General features: G+C 42.2%; 2 protein-coding genes across 3 annotated transcripts; one reads left to right on the top strand and one right to left on the bottom strand.

Moving 5' to 3' along the window:
* Positions 1 to 1,074: 1,074 nt before the first annotated feature.
* Positions 1,075 to 6,436, bottom strand: LEPROTL1 (leptin receptor overlapping transcript like 1). Of its 2 annotated transcripts, none has more exons than XM_005517540.3 (4): positions 6,335 to 6,436; positions 6,018 to 6,093; positions 4,606 to 4,792; positions 1,075 to 3,555 (listed from the first exon to the last, which is right to left on the bottom strand). In XM_005517540.3, exons 1-4 carry the CDS (start codon positions 6,348 to 6,350, stop codon positions 3,439 to 3,441), a joined length of 396 nt encoding a protein of 131 aa, XP_005517597.1. In that variant the 5' UTR covers positions 6,351 to 6,436; the 3' UTR covers positions 1,075 to 3,438. The 2 variants fall into 2 exon arrangements, with proteins under 2 accessions (XP_005517597.1, XP_014117533.1); XM_014262058.2 differs by lacking the exon at positions 1,075 to 3,555 and adding an exon at positions 3,572 to 4,438.
* Positions 6,437 to 6,570: 134 nt separating this feature from the next.
* SARAF (store-operated calcium entry associated regulatory factor) lies at positions 6,571 to 16,807 on the top strand. Its single transcript, XM_005517539.3, has 6 exons — positions 6,571 to 6,722; positions 7,382 to 7,557; positions 8,783 to 9,173; positions 12,129 to 12,237; positions 13,722 to 13,840; positions 14,359 to 16,807. The coding sequence occupies exons 1-6, from the start codon at positions 6,647 to 6,649 to the stop codon at positions 14,382 to 14,384; spliced, it is 897 nt and encodes a 298-aa protein (XP_005517596.2). The 5' UTR covers positions 6,571 to 6,646; the 3' UTR covers positions 14,385 to 16,807.
* Positions 16,808 to 17,024: the final 217 nt, after the last annotated feature.

Below are 17,024 nucleotides of genomic sequence, written 5' to 3' on the forward strand. Positions count from 1 at the left end.
TGGGGGCATCAGCCAGGGAAGGGAGGGGATTGTCCCGCTCTGCTCTGCACTGGGGCAGCCTCACCTCCAGTGCTGGGGGCAGTTCTGGGTGCCACAAGATAGAAACGACATAGAGCTGTTAGAGAGCGTCCAAAGAACGGTGAAAAGCCTTGAGAGGAAGCGGAGGCCACTTAGTTTGTTCAGCCTGGAGGAGAGAGGGAGACCTCACTGTGGTCTTTAACATCCTCATGAGAAGGAGAGGAGGGGCAAGTACCGACCTCTTCACTCTGGTGACAAGTGACAGGACTCAAGGAAACAGAATGGAGGGAAGTTAGGGAAGGTCTAAGCTATGTATCAGGAAAAGGTTCTGCATCCAGAGGGTGGTTGGGTACTGGAACAGGCTCCCCAGGGAAGGGGTCACAGCACCAGCCTGACAGAGTTCAAGAAGCTTTTGGACAATGCTCTTAGGCACAGGGTGTGATTCTGTGGATGGTCCTGCACAGGGACTGGAGCTGGACTGTCATCGTGATGGGTCTCCAACTCAGCATAGTCATTGATTCTACTGATTTAATTTGCTTTCATGAAAAAGCTCTGCAGATGTAGCACCTTAGTTATTGCCACATAACTCCACTCCTCTTCCAACGTTTTGACCAAAGTGAGTGTGTGTGTGGAAAGGAAAGCGTGATTGATCACCTTAAAAGGATTTTCCACCAACTCCCACTACTTTCTTCTGCTAAAAGACTGGCATCAGTCATCAGTTTTCAAATTTCAGAAATGTCATGATTACAAATATCACAGGCTGTGTGGTTTTTTAAAATAAAAATTGTTACGTTATAAATACATCAGAGGGTTAAGGTGGCCATCACTTTGTAAAACACCAACATATCAGGATTTGGCTTTCAAACAGAAACTGAATCAAAAACCGCAATGTGAGATACGACCAACCAGGTCAGCTCAGTGCAGCTTGGACACTGGAGCCTCTCTTTATAAAGCAGTCCCAGGTAAAAAACACAAATGAAGGACTAACGAGCAATCTGGTGTCATCTCTTCCGCAGAAGTAACAACCACATTAAAGAAAGGAAAAACAACAATTCATACTTTAAACAAAATACTCTTTTTATTAGAGTATTTTTGATTAAACATACAGAACTCAAGATTGCTATTTAAAATTTGTAACACTCAAAGTTTTTCCCTCTAGAAGGATGGTAACACAATCTCAGTGCATATTATATGGAAGGATCATACCTCTCCAGTGTCCCGCTCATAAGTCAGAGCAATACTGCATGTACTTGGTGTGCAAGCAAGGAGGGAGTGCTGAAATGCAGTTAACAAACCAAAAATGCACCACCAATGCATACACAGTCAGCTCCACGACCAGTGATCCAGAGAGTAGCATCACGTGGCTTCAGGAATGAAGGAGAAAACCGTTCCTGACCATGAAGAAGTAACAGGTAACAGACTCATATTTGTACAGCTCCTAGGCATTCCTCCTTCATAAGGACTGCAGAAGACTGCAACTTTAGCCACTGGTTTGGAAGATTTTTCTGAAGCCTCCATTATACTGGGGGTATAGGCACAGAAATCTTGCCAAAAAGGGAAAGAAACACGTGATCCTAAAGCCCTTGTACAGCTCCAAGCACCGCCATCGCAGACAGCACTTATGTGTGAAATTGTCTGCTCTGGACTGGCTTCTGCACTGGAGCCTTGGGACAGGCGTGTTCCTCTGTTCCACACACAGGACATGAACAAAGCAGAGTGTGGAGGTCCCAGTGGAAGTACCTACACCCCAGCTGCCTCCACCTGCCAGTACCAGTTCCTGGAACACACACCATTACTATCAGACTTCATATATATTCATATTCATTTATGAACAGATATATATATATGTATATATATATGCAAACTTTATACTTTGTTTGCATCCACGCACAAATACTACAGCCAAGACCTGCAGTTCTGTGCCTTTTCATACAGTTGAGCAAAGCCTAAGCAGTTTTCAGCTTTCAATTATGCATGGTTAAGTTTCATAGACTTATTTCTAAAGAATTGAAAAATGCAGTTTAGAAGTAAGTTTGGTCAAGGTCATCACTGCACGTGGTACAGGCAAACCTGATCAAATGGTACTCATCAACTGTGTTGTGATGGACTGTCTGAGGGCAGACTTCTTCAAATGAAAAATCCAGACAATTGAGAGGTATGCAGAAAACTTGTCTTAAATACTTGAAGCTACATGTGCAATCTTACAGAACACAAGCTACAGTTACAGACATAACAGTAAATCTTATTAACCAATAGTGCATAAGAACTTAAAAACAGTCAGTGAAATCAGTTCAGCCAGTGACTTCCAAAAAAGTTGTGCCTCAGCTGCATTGAGGGGGAAAAAAAGAAAAAAAAAGAGGGGGAGAAACTCATTCTTAGGTAAGTTAACACAAAGTTTTAATCTACATTTTAAAAGCTGTTTTATTATATATTTTTATATATATGCTATGTATAAAATAAATTAAAAAGGGGGAGGAGGAAATAGCTTTGTATATGCTTCAAATTAACACAGACCAGTAGTTCCACAAATTAACATTTTACCATCTTTGTGGTAAAAAGTTGACATAAAAGTCCAAAACCATACAATACTTATAAATAGAAACAGTTCAAAAGATACTTTTTTTAAAAATGGAATTTAAACAGCATTTTCTCTTTCCCTACAATACACTTCAGTTTTGTATGTCAGCATCAATACATTTACAGAGTATTTGAATGTCACATCCACAGAATCGGTAACAAAGCAAGTAACAGACCCAGTGATGTTAAAATTTAGGACTTTTTCTCCCAAATAACTCTACCTGCTCCTCAGCCTTCTTCTGAAATGAAGGCTATCAACATTCATCACCCAGTCTGAGGTATGGGCAGAATAAAATCTGCAACCAGTACTCTCCAACCCACCTTGCCTCTGCTAAAATATAGTAACAATCTATTGATCTGGCAATTGGCAATGGTGGTGGACAATCTCATACATCCATTTAGCTTGTGTGTAATTTAATCCTGGTATTAAAAAAAAAAAATTGAAACATAGTATTAATGCTTAACTTAAAAAACAAAACCAACCCCACCAACAAAGAAAAACCCCACCAAAACTCCCCAACTTTTAATTTCTGAAACTATGTTTAAACGTTGTTCCTGGTTTAAAGCTTCACATAAAATATTGGACAGAAAGATGACAATTTTTAAACCAAGAGAGCACCTAAAAACATACCATAGGTAAAAATGAAACGAATCATCTCTCCACTTCATAAAAACGTAGAAACCCTGTCAGCAACAGTAGTACACTCAGAACGAACAACGTCAAAAGGAGCATCTAGAATACTCAAGAGGCTTGCTACGCTACTTCTCTTTATTGCCCATTCTCTCATTCGTATGGATGGCCACTGCATGACAAGATGCCTGTGGATAGTTCTTATCTTCTTTTCACCATTGCTGCCAGCTGAAGTCATCATTGCTGCCAAAGACCAAGAAAAATCCTAGGATTGTGGCAAAGATGACTGTATTGCCGGTAAGGACGAGTGCACATGCGCCCCAGTAAATCTGTGAACAGGGGGAATTCAGTTAGACATGTTTGAAGCTTACCTCTAACAAAACAAAAGGTAACATCTTATTGTCCCATTCTCGACAAAGTTCAGTAATGTGTCCACGATGCAAGAGGCAGTGTCTCGTTATTTGTGGCTACAAGAAGCAGGCTGGGCTTACCCAAAATTATTTGACAAATTCACAGCCAGTCAAGCAGCACTGCAAGTTTCTTCTAGCTGTACTCAAAGCATTGACTAGCAGGCACAACTGGTTTGTTATGTAAAGTATGGCTAGACAACAGCATAAAACACATCTGCAGCCCAGCTATGCTGTAAGACTTTTTAAAACAGGTATTTAAGGTCTTCAAAACGCCTGCAGATATACCAGTAACAAAAAAGGAGGTGGATGTTTTCATAGGAGAGTAAGTGGATTACTCAAAGGGTGTGAGGCATTCAAACTGCCCATCTGAGCTGTTCTTGCCTAAAGAGATTTATTAAAGAGCACTCTATGTGTTTTGACTTGGTAGTGCTTTCTGACATTCACACAAAGAAAGTGAACTTTTGGAGTATTTTGGTGAAAAGCTGTATACTGGGAAATATGTAACAGGAACGTGGAAGTTTAAGAAAATGACACCAGTATCATTTACAATGTCATTTCCATGTAGAACAGAAATGCTTTTTTTTGTTTGTTTGTTTATTCATGCTGCTTTAGCCCAACTAGTCCACAGATTGTCTTTGAAGTATTCTTTACACTTCAATATTTGGTCACTTCCCTGTTAAGTTTTCACAGTATCTTCTGTCTCATTTTCTCTGCATTGCATTGTCAGGCTTTATTCCATGACCACATGAAGCAATTGGCAATCACAATGTTCTGTCATGCTCCCATTTCTGTATTGATTTTTCTTGCAAAAAAAAAAATTTAAAAAATTCTTATTCTGGTTCCAAAAGTACGAAATTTGAAGAGTTATTTAGCGCATGAAAGCTTTACCTTCAATAAACAAACAAACAAACACAAAGAACAAAGTTTTCTAGAAAAGAAAAGGCAATCACAGGTTGAAACATTACTAACCAGTTCTGCTCTTGCAAACACTATAGGCAGCCCAAATGCTGAGACCACAATGCCTGTTGTAAGGAATATTGCCAGCTCCTTGCAGGCGTTACTTGTAGCATCCGTGTCATCTACCAATCTTCTTGCTATGCAGTATGGGATAGGAGAAAGGATGTAAAAAAACAGAACAAACAGTGGCCAGTACTGGCTGAAAAAGAAAGGAGAAGAAAAGTTTTAGTTAACTGGATTTACTTCCTGCTCCTAAAATCAATGCAAGGCATTTTTCCCATCCAGCATCCCCATTTAGGAAAGACAGACAAGCCCAGGGAAGGCAAATCCTTTGCCCTGGAATGAGCTGACATTAATCCAACAGACCACGTGTGTGAGTGGCTTCGGCTGACCTCAACGGCAGCAGGGCTCGCTAAAAGGATATTCATAAAGCAAGATTTCACTAAGCAAGCCTAAATCTAATGCCACCTCACAAGGTGAGCTTAAGTCCAAGTTTATCCTGACAGCTCTACTTAAGAGATACCCTTGCAGTGCCCCAGACTAGATTTCTCAGGCACACAAATGCAGGTGCACATTGTTTTCATGCTTTACTGCATTGTTTGAAGGGTAACTGGATAAGGGTCTCCTTCCCAAGAGTTTGTGTCACTAGCACTGGTTTTATAACAAAAGAAAGCTGGCCTAGGAATTCTAGTCATATACATAGAAACTGCAATTCACAACCAACAACAGGTCTGTCAACAGGATATTTGGTATTTATTCAACAGTGAATAAGTAAATTTAAAACATTTTCTGTAAAGTCAGCATTCACTTGCAAAGAGTCAAAGCCTTACTATCTAAGAGTCATTGGCCTTACTATCTGAAATACTTGGTCTGCCACTTTGTATCTCCTGAAATCCAGGAGATAGGAATCGATGTCAGGAAAGTACAGCTTTCTGTACAGCTGCGATTGTTCGAGATGCTAGATTACAAGTGTTGGACACAGCCAAAGATCCGCCTGATATTCATCGGCAGCCCAGCTACCCCTAGGCAGCCACAGAAAATGCAAACGCTTCCCTGGATAACACGCACTAGGTGCCCTCCTCGGGAGATGCTGCTTGCTGTCTGATGGTCAGCCACAGTCCAGACAGGGCAATTCATCCTTGCACAGTTTGCAGCCAGGCCTGGTAGTTTAACTTTTGCTGCCATTACTTTTAAGGATTAATTAAATCCTGGATGTTCTTTTTTTTTTTTTTTCCCACCCCAATCTTTTGAAGCAAAAACCAGAAATCCCAACCAACAACAAAAAACAAACCCCAATAACCCCACCCAAAAACCTGAGGCCCCTCCTACACAGAGAGGACTTATCAATCCCCCGCTATGGAAGCCGGACTCCTCTGCAGTTACAGACACACAGAAAAGAAACAAGAATAGAGAGAGCACGATACTTGTACTGGGGCAGGGCACATCCGAGCATCAAGAACATCAGTCCGACCGCTCCCCCAAAGGACAGGCTGATCAGCGCTACAACGAGAACAGATCGAACCAATACGAAGGGTGCACCACGCCGTGCCGACCGCCGACCGCCGCCCGCAAACGAACGCGGGGCTCGGCGCGGCCCCGGCCGCCCGGCGGAGCGGGGGCACTCGGGCTCCCGCGGCGGGTCCGGGCCCCTCCCGCCCGAGAGCCCCCCCGCCCCCTCCCCGCGCGGGCCGCGCGCGCCCGCCGTTACCGGCCGCCCCGCCCCGCGCCGCCCCGCGCGCACCTTTGATTCCCGCCATGGCGCCGCCCGTCCCGCCAGCCGCGCGGCACCGGAGAGGCGCGCGCCGGGAGCCGGAAGTGCCGCACGGAAGCGGAAGCACGCCCCGCCCCTCCCGGGCGGCCCCGGCACGCTCATACGTGGCGCGCTCGCAGGCCCCGCGGCGGCAGCCCCGCCCTCTCGCCTAGCGCGGGAAGCGCCGCGCCCTCGCCGCCCATTGGCCCCACGGCACGTCGGGGGCGGGGCTTCTCGCCGGGCGCTGCGCGTTCCGGCGCGGGCACCGCCCCCGGGCAGAGGGTGACAGCTCCCGCTGCGGCCATGGCGCCGCTCGCTCTACCGCTGCTCCTCCTCTTCTGCGCCGCCGTGGGACCCGCGCTGGGCTGGGACCGATCGGGTGAGACCCGCGGGGATAAGGGGGCCTCAGCGAGGCCTCAGCCGCCCCTGCCGCCTCCTCCGGCGCGGTGGCAGCTCCTCGCGGCCCGGCACCGGGCACTGCTGCCGGTTTAGCGGCGGCCACCACGGGGAAGGAAGGGCTTGTGGAAGGGTCCGCGCCGGGAAAGCGTTTGGATTTGGGCCTCTAAAGCGGCTTGTGTCGCAGCAGTTATCCCACACTGCGGTCAGTGGTGGCTCGTTGCCTGCGAGGAGCAGCCCAGAGCCGCCTCGGAAGGAAATGGGGAGCTCTCGTGTTTCCGTCTGGGCGTCTGATGCTTAGCAGAGCTTCGTCTCGTAAAGATGCAGGCTTACGGCTTCGGCCCTCGTATCGACAGCCTTGTCCTGAGAGGAGGCCCTCGTAGCCAGGAGTGCACCTGCGCAGGCGCTGACGAGCAGTAGGAAGAATTTTTTCACGGGAAGGGTGCTCAAATATTGGAACGGGCTGACCAGGATGGTGGTGGAGTCCCCGTCCCTGGAGGTGTTTAGGAAAAAACTGGGCTTGTCACTCAGTGCCATGGTCCGGTTGACATGGTAGGGTTCTTTTATCGAGGTTGGACTCAGTGATCACAGAGGTCCTTCCAGCCTAATAGATTCTGTGATTCTTTGTGCTGCCTGTTTCAGGGAAGGTTCTGCTGCGGGATGTTCAGGCGCTCACCCTCCACAGAGGACAATACACAACATCCAGGCGGACAGCTTCAGTCCCTCAGCTGCAGTGCACAGGAGGCTCTGCGGGGTGTTCCCGTGTCCCTGAGGTTGTTCAGTGTTACAACAAAGGATGGGATGGCCATGATGTACAGGTAACTGTTTAAAACCTGTTAAACTGTTTATGGAATTACTTTCCCCCAAGCTGGTAAGTTCTGAAGGTGCCAAGAGTAGTGAGCTAGGTTGTCAGTTCAGGTGCTTTTTGATAGATGAACTCTTGCAGCTAAAACTTAACCTTAAGTACTTTTAGGTTTGGATTTGCCAGAACTACTGTAGGTATATGTTTGAAATATCTTTGAAGGAGCTAATATAAAAGATGGCATAGCAAACCTTTGTTTGTTTTAAATAAAATGATGCTTGAGTTTATAAAATCAAACTCTTGCCAACCCCAGAGGATGCTTTTGAATTACCATTGCTGTGTGAGTTTCCATTTTTTGTTAGGAAACAAGTGGAAAGGGCTTCTAAATATCTCCTTAACTTCAGCTCTACCTTTTAAAAGCTAAATTTCAGACTTGCCTTTCACTTGCACCTAGGATGTGAGTGCTAGTCAGTAAATGGTCTTGACTTTCAGCTGTTACCGAGGCCCCTGTCAATAGATAACCAGGAATCAAGACTGAAAGTAATTGCTAAAACTGATACAGGAAAGAGCAGTCAAGTATAAATTGGCAGTTGGTACTGCTGTACAGGATTACTAATTTAGAAGCAAATACTTTCTTACTTCCTCTCCAAAATACGTGTCACATGCCAGTAGAAGTCTCTATGTTTGGGTACCTTTAGGGAATGTGAGCCTGACAATCCACCTGTGTTCAACCAGAGAATCCCCAATATAATTGATGAGTGTTGCATATGGATGCCTAATAATGTCTGTTCCAGTTTCTTTTGATTTCTACACAGTCACAATGGTGCACTGGATTTCAGGCTCACATGCTATGTTTTTGTAGCTGCCATCGAGTTTGCACAGGACGACAGTTATTAAGAAGCTGTTGTACAGGGTATAGCACATTTTTAGAAGTATTGCTATATCTCAAGAAGGGATATTTGAAAAATGTGTTCAGTGAAGAAAAAAAAATCTTCCAGAGTTGTAATTCTTCAGTGTTCTGAATGAAAAGATGTCTTTTAAGTCATTGAATTTAAAATTCATTTAAATATCAAATTCCTGTTCCTTTTCAATGTAGAAACACATGGTAATTTCTTACCTATGGCCCATAGATGCTTCGTTAGCAATTACAGCTTTATTTCAGGGTGTATGCAGGGAAGCAGGTAGGTGTTTTCATCTTTGGGGCAGTATGTTTTACTGTGTATTGTGGGGTTTTTTTTCAGTGGCAGTGCAAGGCAGACTTGGAAAATGCCTACCGTTTTGGAAAAATGGAAGTGAGCTGTGAAGGCTACGATTACCCGGATGATCCTTACATACTAAAAGGCTCCTGTAGTTTGCTGTTCAGGCTAGAGCTGACTGAGGAAGGTGAAAGGAAAGTGAAGAGCTCTGGAAGCTTTGGCTCTAGCTATTACCAGTCAAGGAAAGATGATTCTGATTCTGGTTCTGGAGCAATTGTTGTAATTGTTCTTCTCGTTCTTGCTTTTGGAGTGTACAAGTTCTTCCTCAGCAACCAGCAGTCTCAGCAGAGTTCTGGGGACAGTGATGGCTTCTCCCAGCCCTTCTGGCAGAGCCAGCAGGCACCTCCTCCTCCTGGTTTTAAGTCCACCTTCACAGGTAGGGCTCTGAGCCATTTACAGTACTCAAAAGAGCAAGCAGGATTGTCTTGTTTTGTCTGTGGTAAGGGAAGGTGGGATAGAGTTAAAACCACAGCATTTGTAGGCAGCTGCCGAATTGGCTGCAGAGCCTACAGTCAGCTTTGTATTCTGCTCTTTGTTCAAAAGAGGAAATAAGGGCTTGGTTTTCCACAGGCTTTCAGGGCAGGCTGCCCTTTGAACCTTTGAAAAGCCACCTCCCTGTGCTCTGCAAGCATTCTTTTCATCACCTGTGAAATAGCAGAATAACAGGGAGAATAATTGTCATAGGTAATCTGGAAAAGAGAATGTTCTTACACAGCCAGAAACAAACACATACCCAAGGAGCACTCTGAAACTTTACAGAACGACCTTTCAGCCCTGATTTCATTCACAAAGAGTTGATGGTATCATGTACCAGTCCTCTGTTTAACAGGGCTTTGGTGTAGTCCCAGCAGCTGAAAGATTTGGTTCCCAGAGCAGAGAACAGTGTCTGTGAACTGTCATTAGAGGGTACAGCATCTGAATCTCATGTGGGGCCTTTCATCTGAAGTTGAAAATTACAAAAGCAGTGATGAGGCTGCTGCTGGGAAAAGAGGCAGTTTTTCTTTTCCCAGAAAACTGGTGACTTCTGTCACATAATAAATACTCTTCCTAGGCCGTCATAGTGTGTCAGAGAAATAAACATGACTCATCTGGCATCTGACTAACTCATTTAACCCTGTAAACATGCAAGCACTGGAAAAAAAGCAACATCACAGTGCTGGAACTGAAACTTAAATGACATTCTCACAAGTTACATAATTTTTGTTTTTTTCTGGGATTAGGTTTACTTAGTTAAAAGTTTATCTTTTAATAATGCCTATTAATGCTTTGTCCAAGTTTTGTTCAAACAGCTTGGCCAACAGAGGGTGCAGTGTGATTCTTTTGGATACCCTTGTGCAAGGCGTGCACAGCAGAAACTTTCAGCAGTACCTGCACCAGAAAATTAAATGGGATCTGCTTCTGTTAGCTTTGCAAATTGGTTTGCATGTAGTTATGTCAGACTGTCTGTGGGCATCAATGGCCATGTGTGGGCATGGCACTGGCTGTACTGTGGTGTCATGACACACAGCTCTGTCACGCTGGGCACAGGTGAAACAATGAAGGGTTATCTTCATTATTTTTCTGTTCAGTTCCATGTCAGTTAATTTCCCTAATGCATTTTTCTTTGCAGGAGTCTCGAATCTAGCAAGGACAGGGCCTTGAGAATGTTTTCTTGAGGACTGCTGAAAACTGAGACACTTAAAATCCACATTGGGAGCCATATAATGCTTAACTTGTGATGTTTTTAATAAGGCATGTCAATGATTTGTCTTTAGATTTCAGGCAAAGTAAGGAGGAAAACTGAAATGTGGAGCCACCTTAAAAATGCTCTAAGTGTTAGGCTACTTCATGCATTTGGTGTCTGCCTTACATTCTGGGAGCAGGGCAGAAGCACATATCTGAGTGTGTATGTCCATGTGTCCCAGGAATGTATTAGTCTCTGGAAACCTGGACAGTAATGAAAAGCAATGTTGTTCACATATTGCAGTTAATATTTAATTTGCCTCATTTTAAATCCCCTTAACATGCAGAATGTGTTCTGTGAAACTTGTTTAGCTAGACTATCTTAATTAAATTCTGCTTTCTCTCAGTTAGTTATTTCACATGATTCTTAATGTTTACTCTAGATATTTCAACAAAAAAATACTCAGTTTTCTGAGTCAGTGTTCAGTTATGGTGCTTTTGAACAAATGAGTTGGTTCATCTCTGATTAATATTGTTTTTGCAGCAAATTAAGTAATTTCTTTTTGTTGTAGTTCTAAATCAACATAAGTTAATGGTATATCATCCCAATGAGAGTTTGTATTTCTCTCCACACATTTAAAATGAAATTCAACACCAAATCCAGTCTAGACTAGACTGAAACTGATTATTTCATTATTGTTTTGTCTTCTGTGACTTCAAACAACCTGTATCAGTTTGAAGACAAACTGGGCCCTTCTGATTTTTACCTACATCGTCTCTGGCCCACTTGTTCAGGTGGGCACGTTTCAGGGAGACCCTAATGTTATCTTCAGTTCTTTTTATACTTCCTTATGTGTTAAGCCCGTGGTTGCACTTATTCTTGCATCCATGATTTTTGCAAGACCAGAATATTATTGTGCTTTGGATTTGTATTTTCTCTTTCTCTTTCTAAACGGAAGAAATTAATTCTGACTCAGAACCTCGTGTTACGCAGGTCACATGTCAAAAAATTTGTGACTCTCCTTCCCCCACAGCCTACTTGCAGTTTCATCAAGGTATTTGTCTAGCTTGGTGACTCATGCATAATGAAAAACTTTGCAATGTGATTGCAGTTAGCTTGGCCTTTGATAGCAAGTGCCAGACTAGGATTACCAGGAACAATACCAGTAATGTTAGCGTTACACTGAGCCACTGTGACTCAAACTGTGCAGCTGTGCTTAGTGAGATTAGGAGCTCTGTGTCTTTGTGGTTTGCTCACTATGCAGTGTTACCTACTTGATTTGTGTTCTGCATCTGCTTCTGGCCTGCTCGGTGACCTTCAGCAGATTATTCTTTCTTCGTTTCCTTTTCTATTTTTAATCTAACTTGTCTGTTTATAGATCAGCAGGCAGGGACTCTTTCCATGTTTTGCAAATGTCACGGTTGTGAGATGAAATGGAAGCAGATTTTTAACATAAAGCTCTTCATAATAGTGTTAGTTTATGTGAGGTTTCCTGCTTTCTGAAATGTGAGGACTTTCAAGTTAAGCTTGATGAAAACTATGCTGAAATCAGGAGCAGTTTGTTGTCCAATTTTCCATTATCTTTAACAGGAGAGAATTTTGTTGCAACAGCTGGCCTGAGGATTAGTCTGTTACTAACTTATGCTTCTTATTTTCATTTTGTTTAAGATGGCAACAGCTTTGGAACTTATTCCCATCATGGAACCAGTTCAGGACCAGGATTTTGGACTGGATTAGGAGCAGGAGGCTTGCTAGGCTACTTGGCAGGCAGTCACAGGTAAAATATGCATACTGTCAAATTTTAAGTATTTAAGCTTTCAGGGGGTATGCCATGTACTATATTGACATTGTTTCAGGCCTGTGTCATTCAAGTTATAAAATCCTCCCACTATAAGAATTTTGAGCAGCTGTTTGTAGCTCCAGGACCAGAGACATTTCAAATATGTTTCTGAAGCAGAATTGGAAAGACTGGGGTACTTCATTCTGTTTCCTCTGATCTGGCAGGATGGCCTGCAAATTTAAATTGAGCATTTAAAGAATTTATCTGCAGAATGCCTTAAAACACACATAGTCATATTAAGCATATAATCATCTATATATGGATCTCTTCTATCAGTGTCATCTTTCCTAAAATAAGTCTGGATGGCCATATTTGGTATAGAGTTTTAGACATTTAGAATGCATCATTTTTAGATTAACAGTTTAAAGAGAGCAGTTGCTGCCATTTTAGGCTTCACTGGAGAAAGTATGAGATACCTGCAGGGACTCTTAAGAGCCTAAGCAATTTTCTCTGTCAAATAACTTGACTATGTATCAAGTGTATTTCTGTAGAAATGTAACAGATTAGAGAGTAAAATATATGGACAGGAGTGTGCTAAGCATCTGCATTGTAAAGTTGGGGGCTATTTTTAATAACAGAAGCCTTATATTAATTCTGCTAAGATTTTTTTCTTAGGTATAATGTGTTAAAGTCTTTATTGACCTGGTATTTCTTAAGGCTCAAATACATGACTCCTGTGTTGAGACATTATATTTATGTAGTATCTACATAGAGATTAGTTCCATGATTTCTATACACTCCCCCATTTCAGTAGCCACAAATTATTGTTCAAGATTAGAGATATAACTGAGTAAGACCAAATACATAAACAAGCTTCCTAACTTGGGCTTCTTTTTATTTAAAACAGTCTTTGGTCCACTATTATTTAATTTAGCTTCTTAGGCTTTTGAAATTATGTGCCTCAAAATGCTGGTGCCAGGAAGTGTGAGAGAGCTGTTTGTAAATTTCAACAGCAGGAAATTCCATATCCATGGAAGCAAGTAATTTTAAGTGAGTGAGTCAAAGACCATGATATGTTAGTGTTACTGATACGACCTTTTCAAAATAGTTAACAGAAGGATGTTTTTTCTTGCCAAACATGGCTGGGATGCCAAAATGCATTTAAACTTCAGATTTCAAGCTTCTTTCTTGTCTGACAGAATCTAAGGTCAAAATTTCAGAGAGAAAAATTTCCTCATTTGCAATTGTTAGAATTCCTTATTCTGAAGAATAAAGCTTAACTTCCTTTTGAAAGTCTACAGATTATGATATCACAGCACTGGATGTTCTTGCTTTCAGTGTGTTAAATACATAGGAATATTTCTGGCTTTGAAATAACTACTTAGTTTTCCCTTGGAGGTGCAGTTCTCTTGTTTGGAATGGTATCTTAATTTTCCTGAAGGTCACTAATGAAGCCTTCCTTCTACTCTGTTTCATGCCAGAGCACAGCCACGTTCCTCATATCACAGTATGTGGACAGATCCCACAGCTGTACCTCCTATGCATGGGCACTCAAGGAATTCCACAGAAGGCAGCAGTTCAGGGTCAAGAACTGCTTCTGGTAAGGCAAAACACCTTTTAATTTCCTGAAGCTCAAGAGACTTTGACCTATCAAAAACATGCAGATGTTAGTTGCAGTTCAACGAGCATCCTTATTTTATTTTACCAGTTGGTGTAGAAGGCATGTAATGATGTCCCTTCCTTCCATTCCCTATGGAAGTAGGGCAGCATTGTGGAGCATTAAATTCCCCACAGGCCTGTGGTGGGCATGGCACCACCAGCATTGGGCTTGTCTTCACTGGCAAGGTGCATTAGTTTAAGGCTCTCCCTTCTGATGTGCACTCTGAATACCCTTCTCCAGCAAACGTGCACAGACATGTTCTCTGTAGAATGCAGGTTGTTTAATCTGCAAGAACAGAATAGTTTCCAGGCCAGTCAGCCCACAGTTGTTTGCTGTTCTGCTTCATGTGAATAAGTTTACCTCGTCTCCCTTGCCACCTTTAGCCTTTTTAGAACTAGAGAGTTCAATGGAAAGGCTGTGGTGGAGCTGACTTTTTTTAAATTTTTTTTATTTTGCAGGCTTTGGGGGCACAAAGCGAAGATGAAATCCTTGACATTATTACATCGGAGTGATTGAACTAAATCCTGTTGTGTACTTGTACTTCTTTTAGTAGTAATATACTTCAGAAGTGGATATGAGCTGTGAAGGACTAGGCAAAGAATTCCTCCCTTTCTCTGTGGATTCTCACTTCTATTTAGGGTATCACAGGTGCTGAAACATCCACTATTTCAAATCAGCAGCATCTCCTACAGAAAAAGCTCATCCATGTTAAGAATGATGTTACAGTGACCATGTATCTGTCTGTACTTGAGGCAGTATGGCAATGATAGCCTTACCAGATTTTCAAAGCATGTATCTTACTACTCATGTTCTGGGCTTAATTTCATTTCATCCAGAATTTCTGATATTTTTTTTCCTCTTTCCTGGTAATCCAGCATCTACCTGGTATGTATGGAGTGCTGTTCTTTGAAGCTGCTTTTATTTGCCTTTGTAGAATTCATGTGAACTTTACTGTAAATGCACTCAGAGAAGTGTTGGAGTTCTTCCTTAGTGGACAAGAGCAAAACTGTGTATGAAGAAACTAACATTGGTATGTTTGTATCTGTGCTGTGTGACTGTTGGAGCAAAAATGTGCAGATTCATGGATTCTCCATGCTAGAGTTTATCTGAGGTGACTGTACAAACCTGGGGGACTTTTTCTGTAAGTTATTGAGAGTAAATTAATAAGTAACCTGGAAGTTTCAGCCTTTTTCTGGAAGACTGAGGTAATTTGTCTTCAGGTGATTACAGACATTTTGCCTGCATTGAGGCCACAGATTTTCCTTTTAATGATAGATGTTGGCAATTCTGTGAATACTTGTGATGTGAATGGTCTGTCCTGCTAGATCACTTGTGCAGGGCACAGTAAACCAAAGGTGCTCATTGCAAAAGGGAAGAGAATGTTCTCAATGCAAAGATGATAGAATCTGGGACACAGCAGGCCTTGATAAACTAAGCAAAGAAGGGAAATTGATTATCTAATGGGATGTAAACTTCCCCAGATGTGCTTTTTTGAAAACAAAGTGCTATCAAAGAGTGGGAAGCAGAGAGGCCTTGCTTTGTTCTGTGATGATATTTTGGGCCTCTGTGAAGTGTCATACAGTCTTTAAGTGACTTAGTCTCTCCTGGAAGAGGCATTGCTGGATAAGAAGCAGAGAAATTTCTTAGGATTGTGCGGAGAGGGGAAGAGTGAAAAATGGGCTGCTTGATCACCAGCTCTTTTCCAGAGCCCTCCTAACAGAGTGTAGAAGTGTTTGTGTGGGCACAGCTTTGTGTATGCTGGCAGCAGCCAGAGAAGTGTTGTTGTTCAGCCTTGTGAAAATACAGTGTCTGGGAATTGATATCAGCTATTACAGTGAGAGCAAAGCTGATACAAGTTGTATCTCCACAGGGAGATTAGGTAGGTCTGGTTAGTCTAAGAAAGTGACTTCAGGATAACTCAGGGAAAAGCAAGCATGTCCATTCATGAATACAGAAGGAGTTAGCTCATATGGTAACACCCAAGTTCAGTGTATGGCTTAAGCAACCAAAAGAGAAAACCAAAAAAGAAAAGAAAAAAAAATACAAGCAAACCAAACCAGCAAATCCCAGAAGTCTTTATGAGGTTGAGAGCCAGAAAAAGTGCTTCATGAAAAAGTGCATGTACTAAAAATGTTATTTTGAAAGTATTAAATGAAATGGATAACTTGAGGGTGAAATGGTGGCTTGCTTCTCAGAGCTACCTGAGGGTTGGGAGAAAATAACTGCCTGCACTGTGATACACGTTAATGTACATCACACACTGTGATGCACATTAATAGCCTTCACTGTGAACCTAAAAAGGGAAATGGCAAAGACCTTAATGATGGCCTCCTAGAAAGCTCTACCTTTTATGAGAAATCCATGTTAAGAAGAAAGAAGTAAGAAGAAGTCCATCTCTTTATGACAAAGTGTAGCAAAAGAATATATTTTAATTATGGAGTTCTTACTTGTTTCTAAGTCTGTTCAGGTTAAGCTTGTCAATATTTGCTTTGCCAACTAATTGCATAACAATGAAACTGGATTTTTTTCTAACTGGGTAGTTAGAATGCAAAGTTTGCTCTTAAATTACAGTATGCTGTGAAATGTTTTAGACAATGTTTTCATTTGTATTTATGCATTTACAATTTCTGCATGAAATATGATTTGACACATAAATTTACCGTAACTTCTGAATCTGTTTGGATATGTTTGCCCTGCTCTCTGATAGAGGGATGAAATCAGTGAATAAGGAGTACTTTTGTCTTTAAATCACTATCTTGAGGCCTGCAGGGATTGCATTGTTTGTTTTCTCAGAGTTCTCTGTCTCATCATCCACTTCCTGGGTAAATAATATCATCCTTTACCCTCAGATGAAGAGTGGGTAAGCTGTATGTTGTTTCAATAAAATAAAACAATACTGAGAATAGAGTTATTATTGACATTATATTATAATATTATATTGATTATGTTTTCAGTAACAAAATACTGAACCCTATAAGGAATTGAAGGCTTTCTCGTAAATCAAGGTTTGGGATCTGAATCTGCAGAAAAGCTCTGTTATGTCAGCAAGTTCCTGGTTTTACAAGGTGGTGAGCTGAACCCTTCCAAAGAATTTCTGATCGCTGCTGCTGTTCCTGGCTGTGGA

This window comes from Pseudopodoces humilis, chromosome 6, assembly GCF_049639895.1.
Source record: "Pseudopodoces humilis isolate 2021_Gansu_Grassland_sample_001 chromosome 6, ASM4963989v1, whole genome shotgun sequence".
Taxonomy (NCBI): Eukaryota; Metazoa; Chordata; class Aves; order Passeriformes; family Paridae; genus Pseudopodoces; species Pseudopodoces humilis.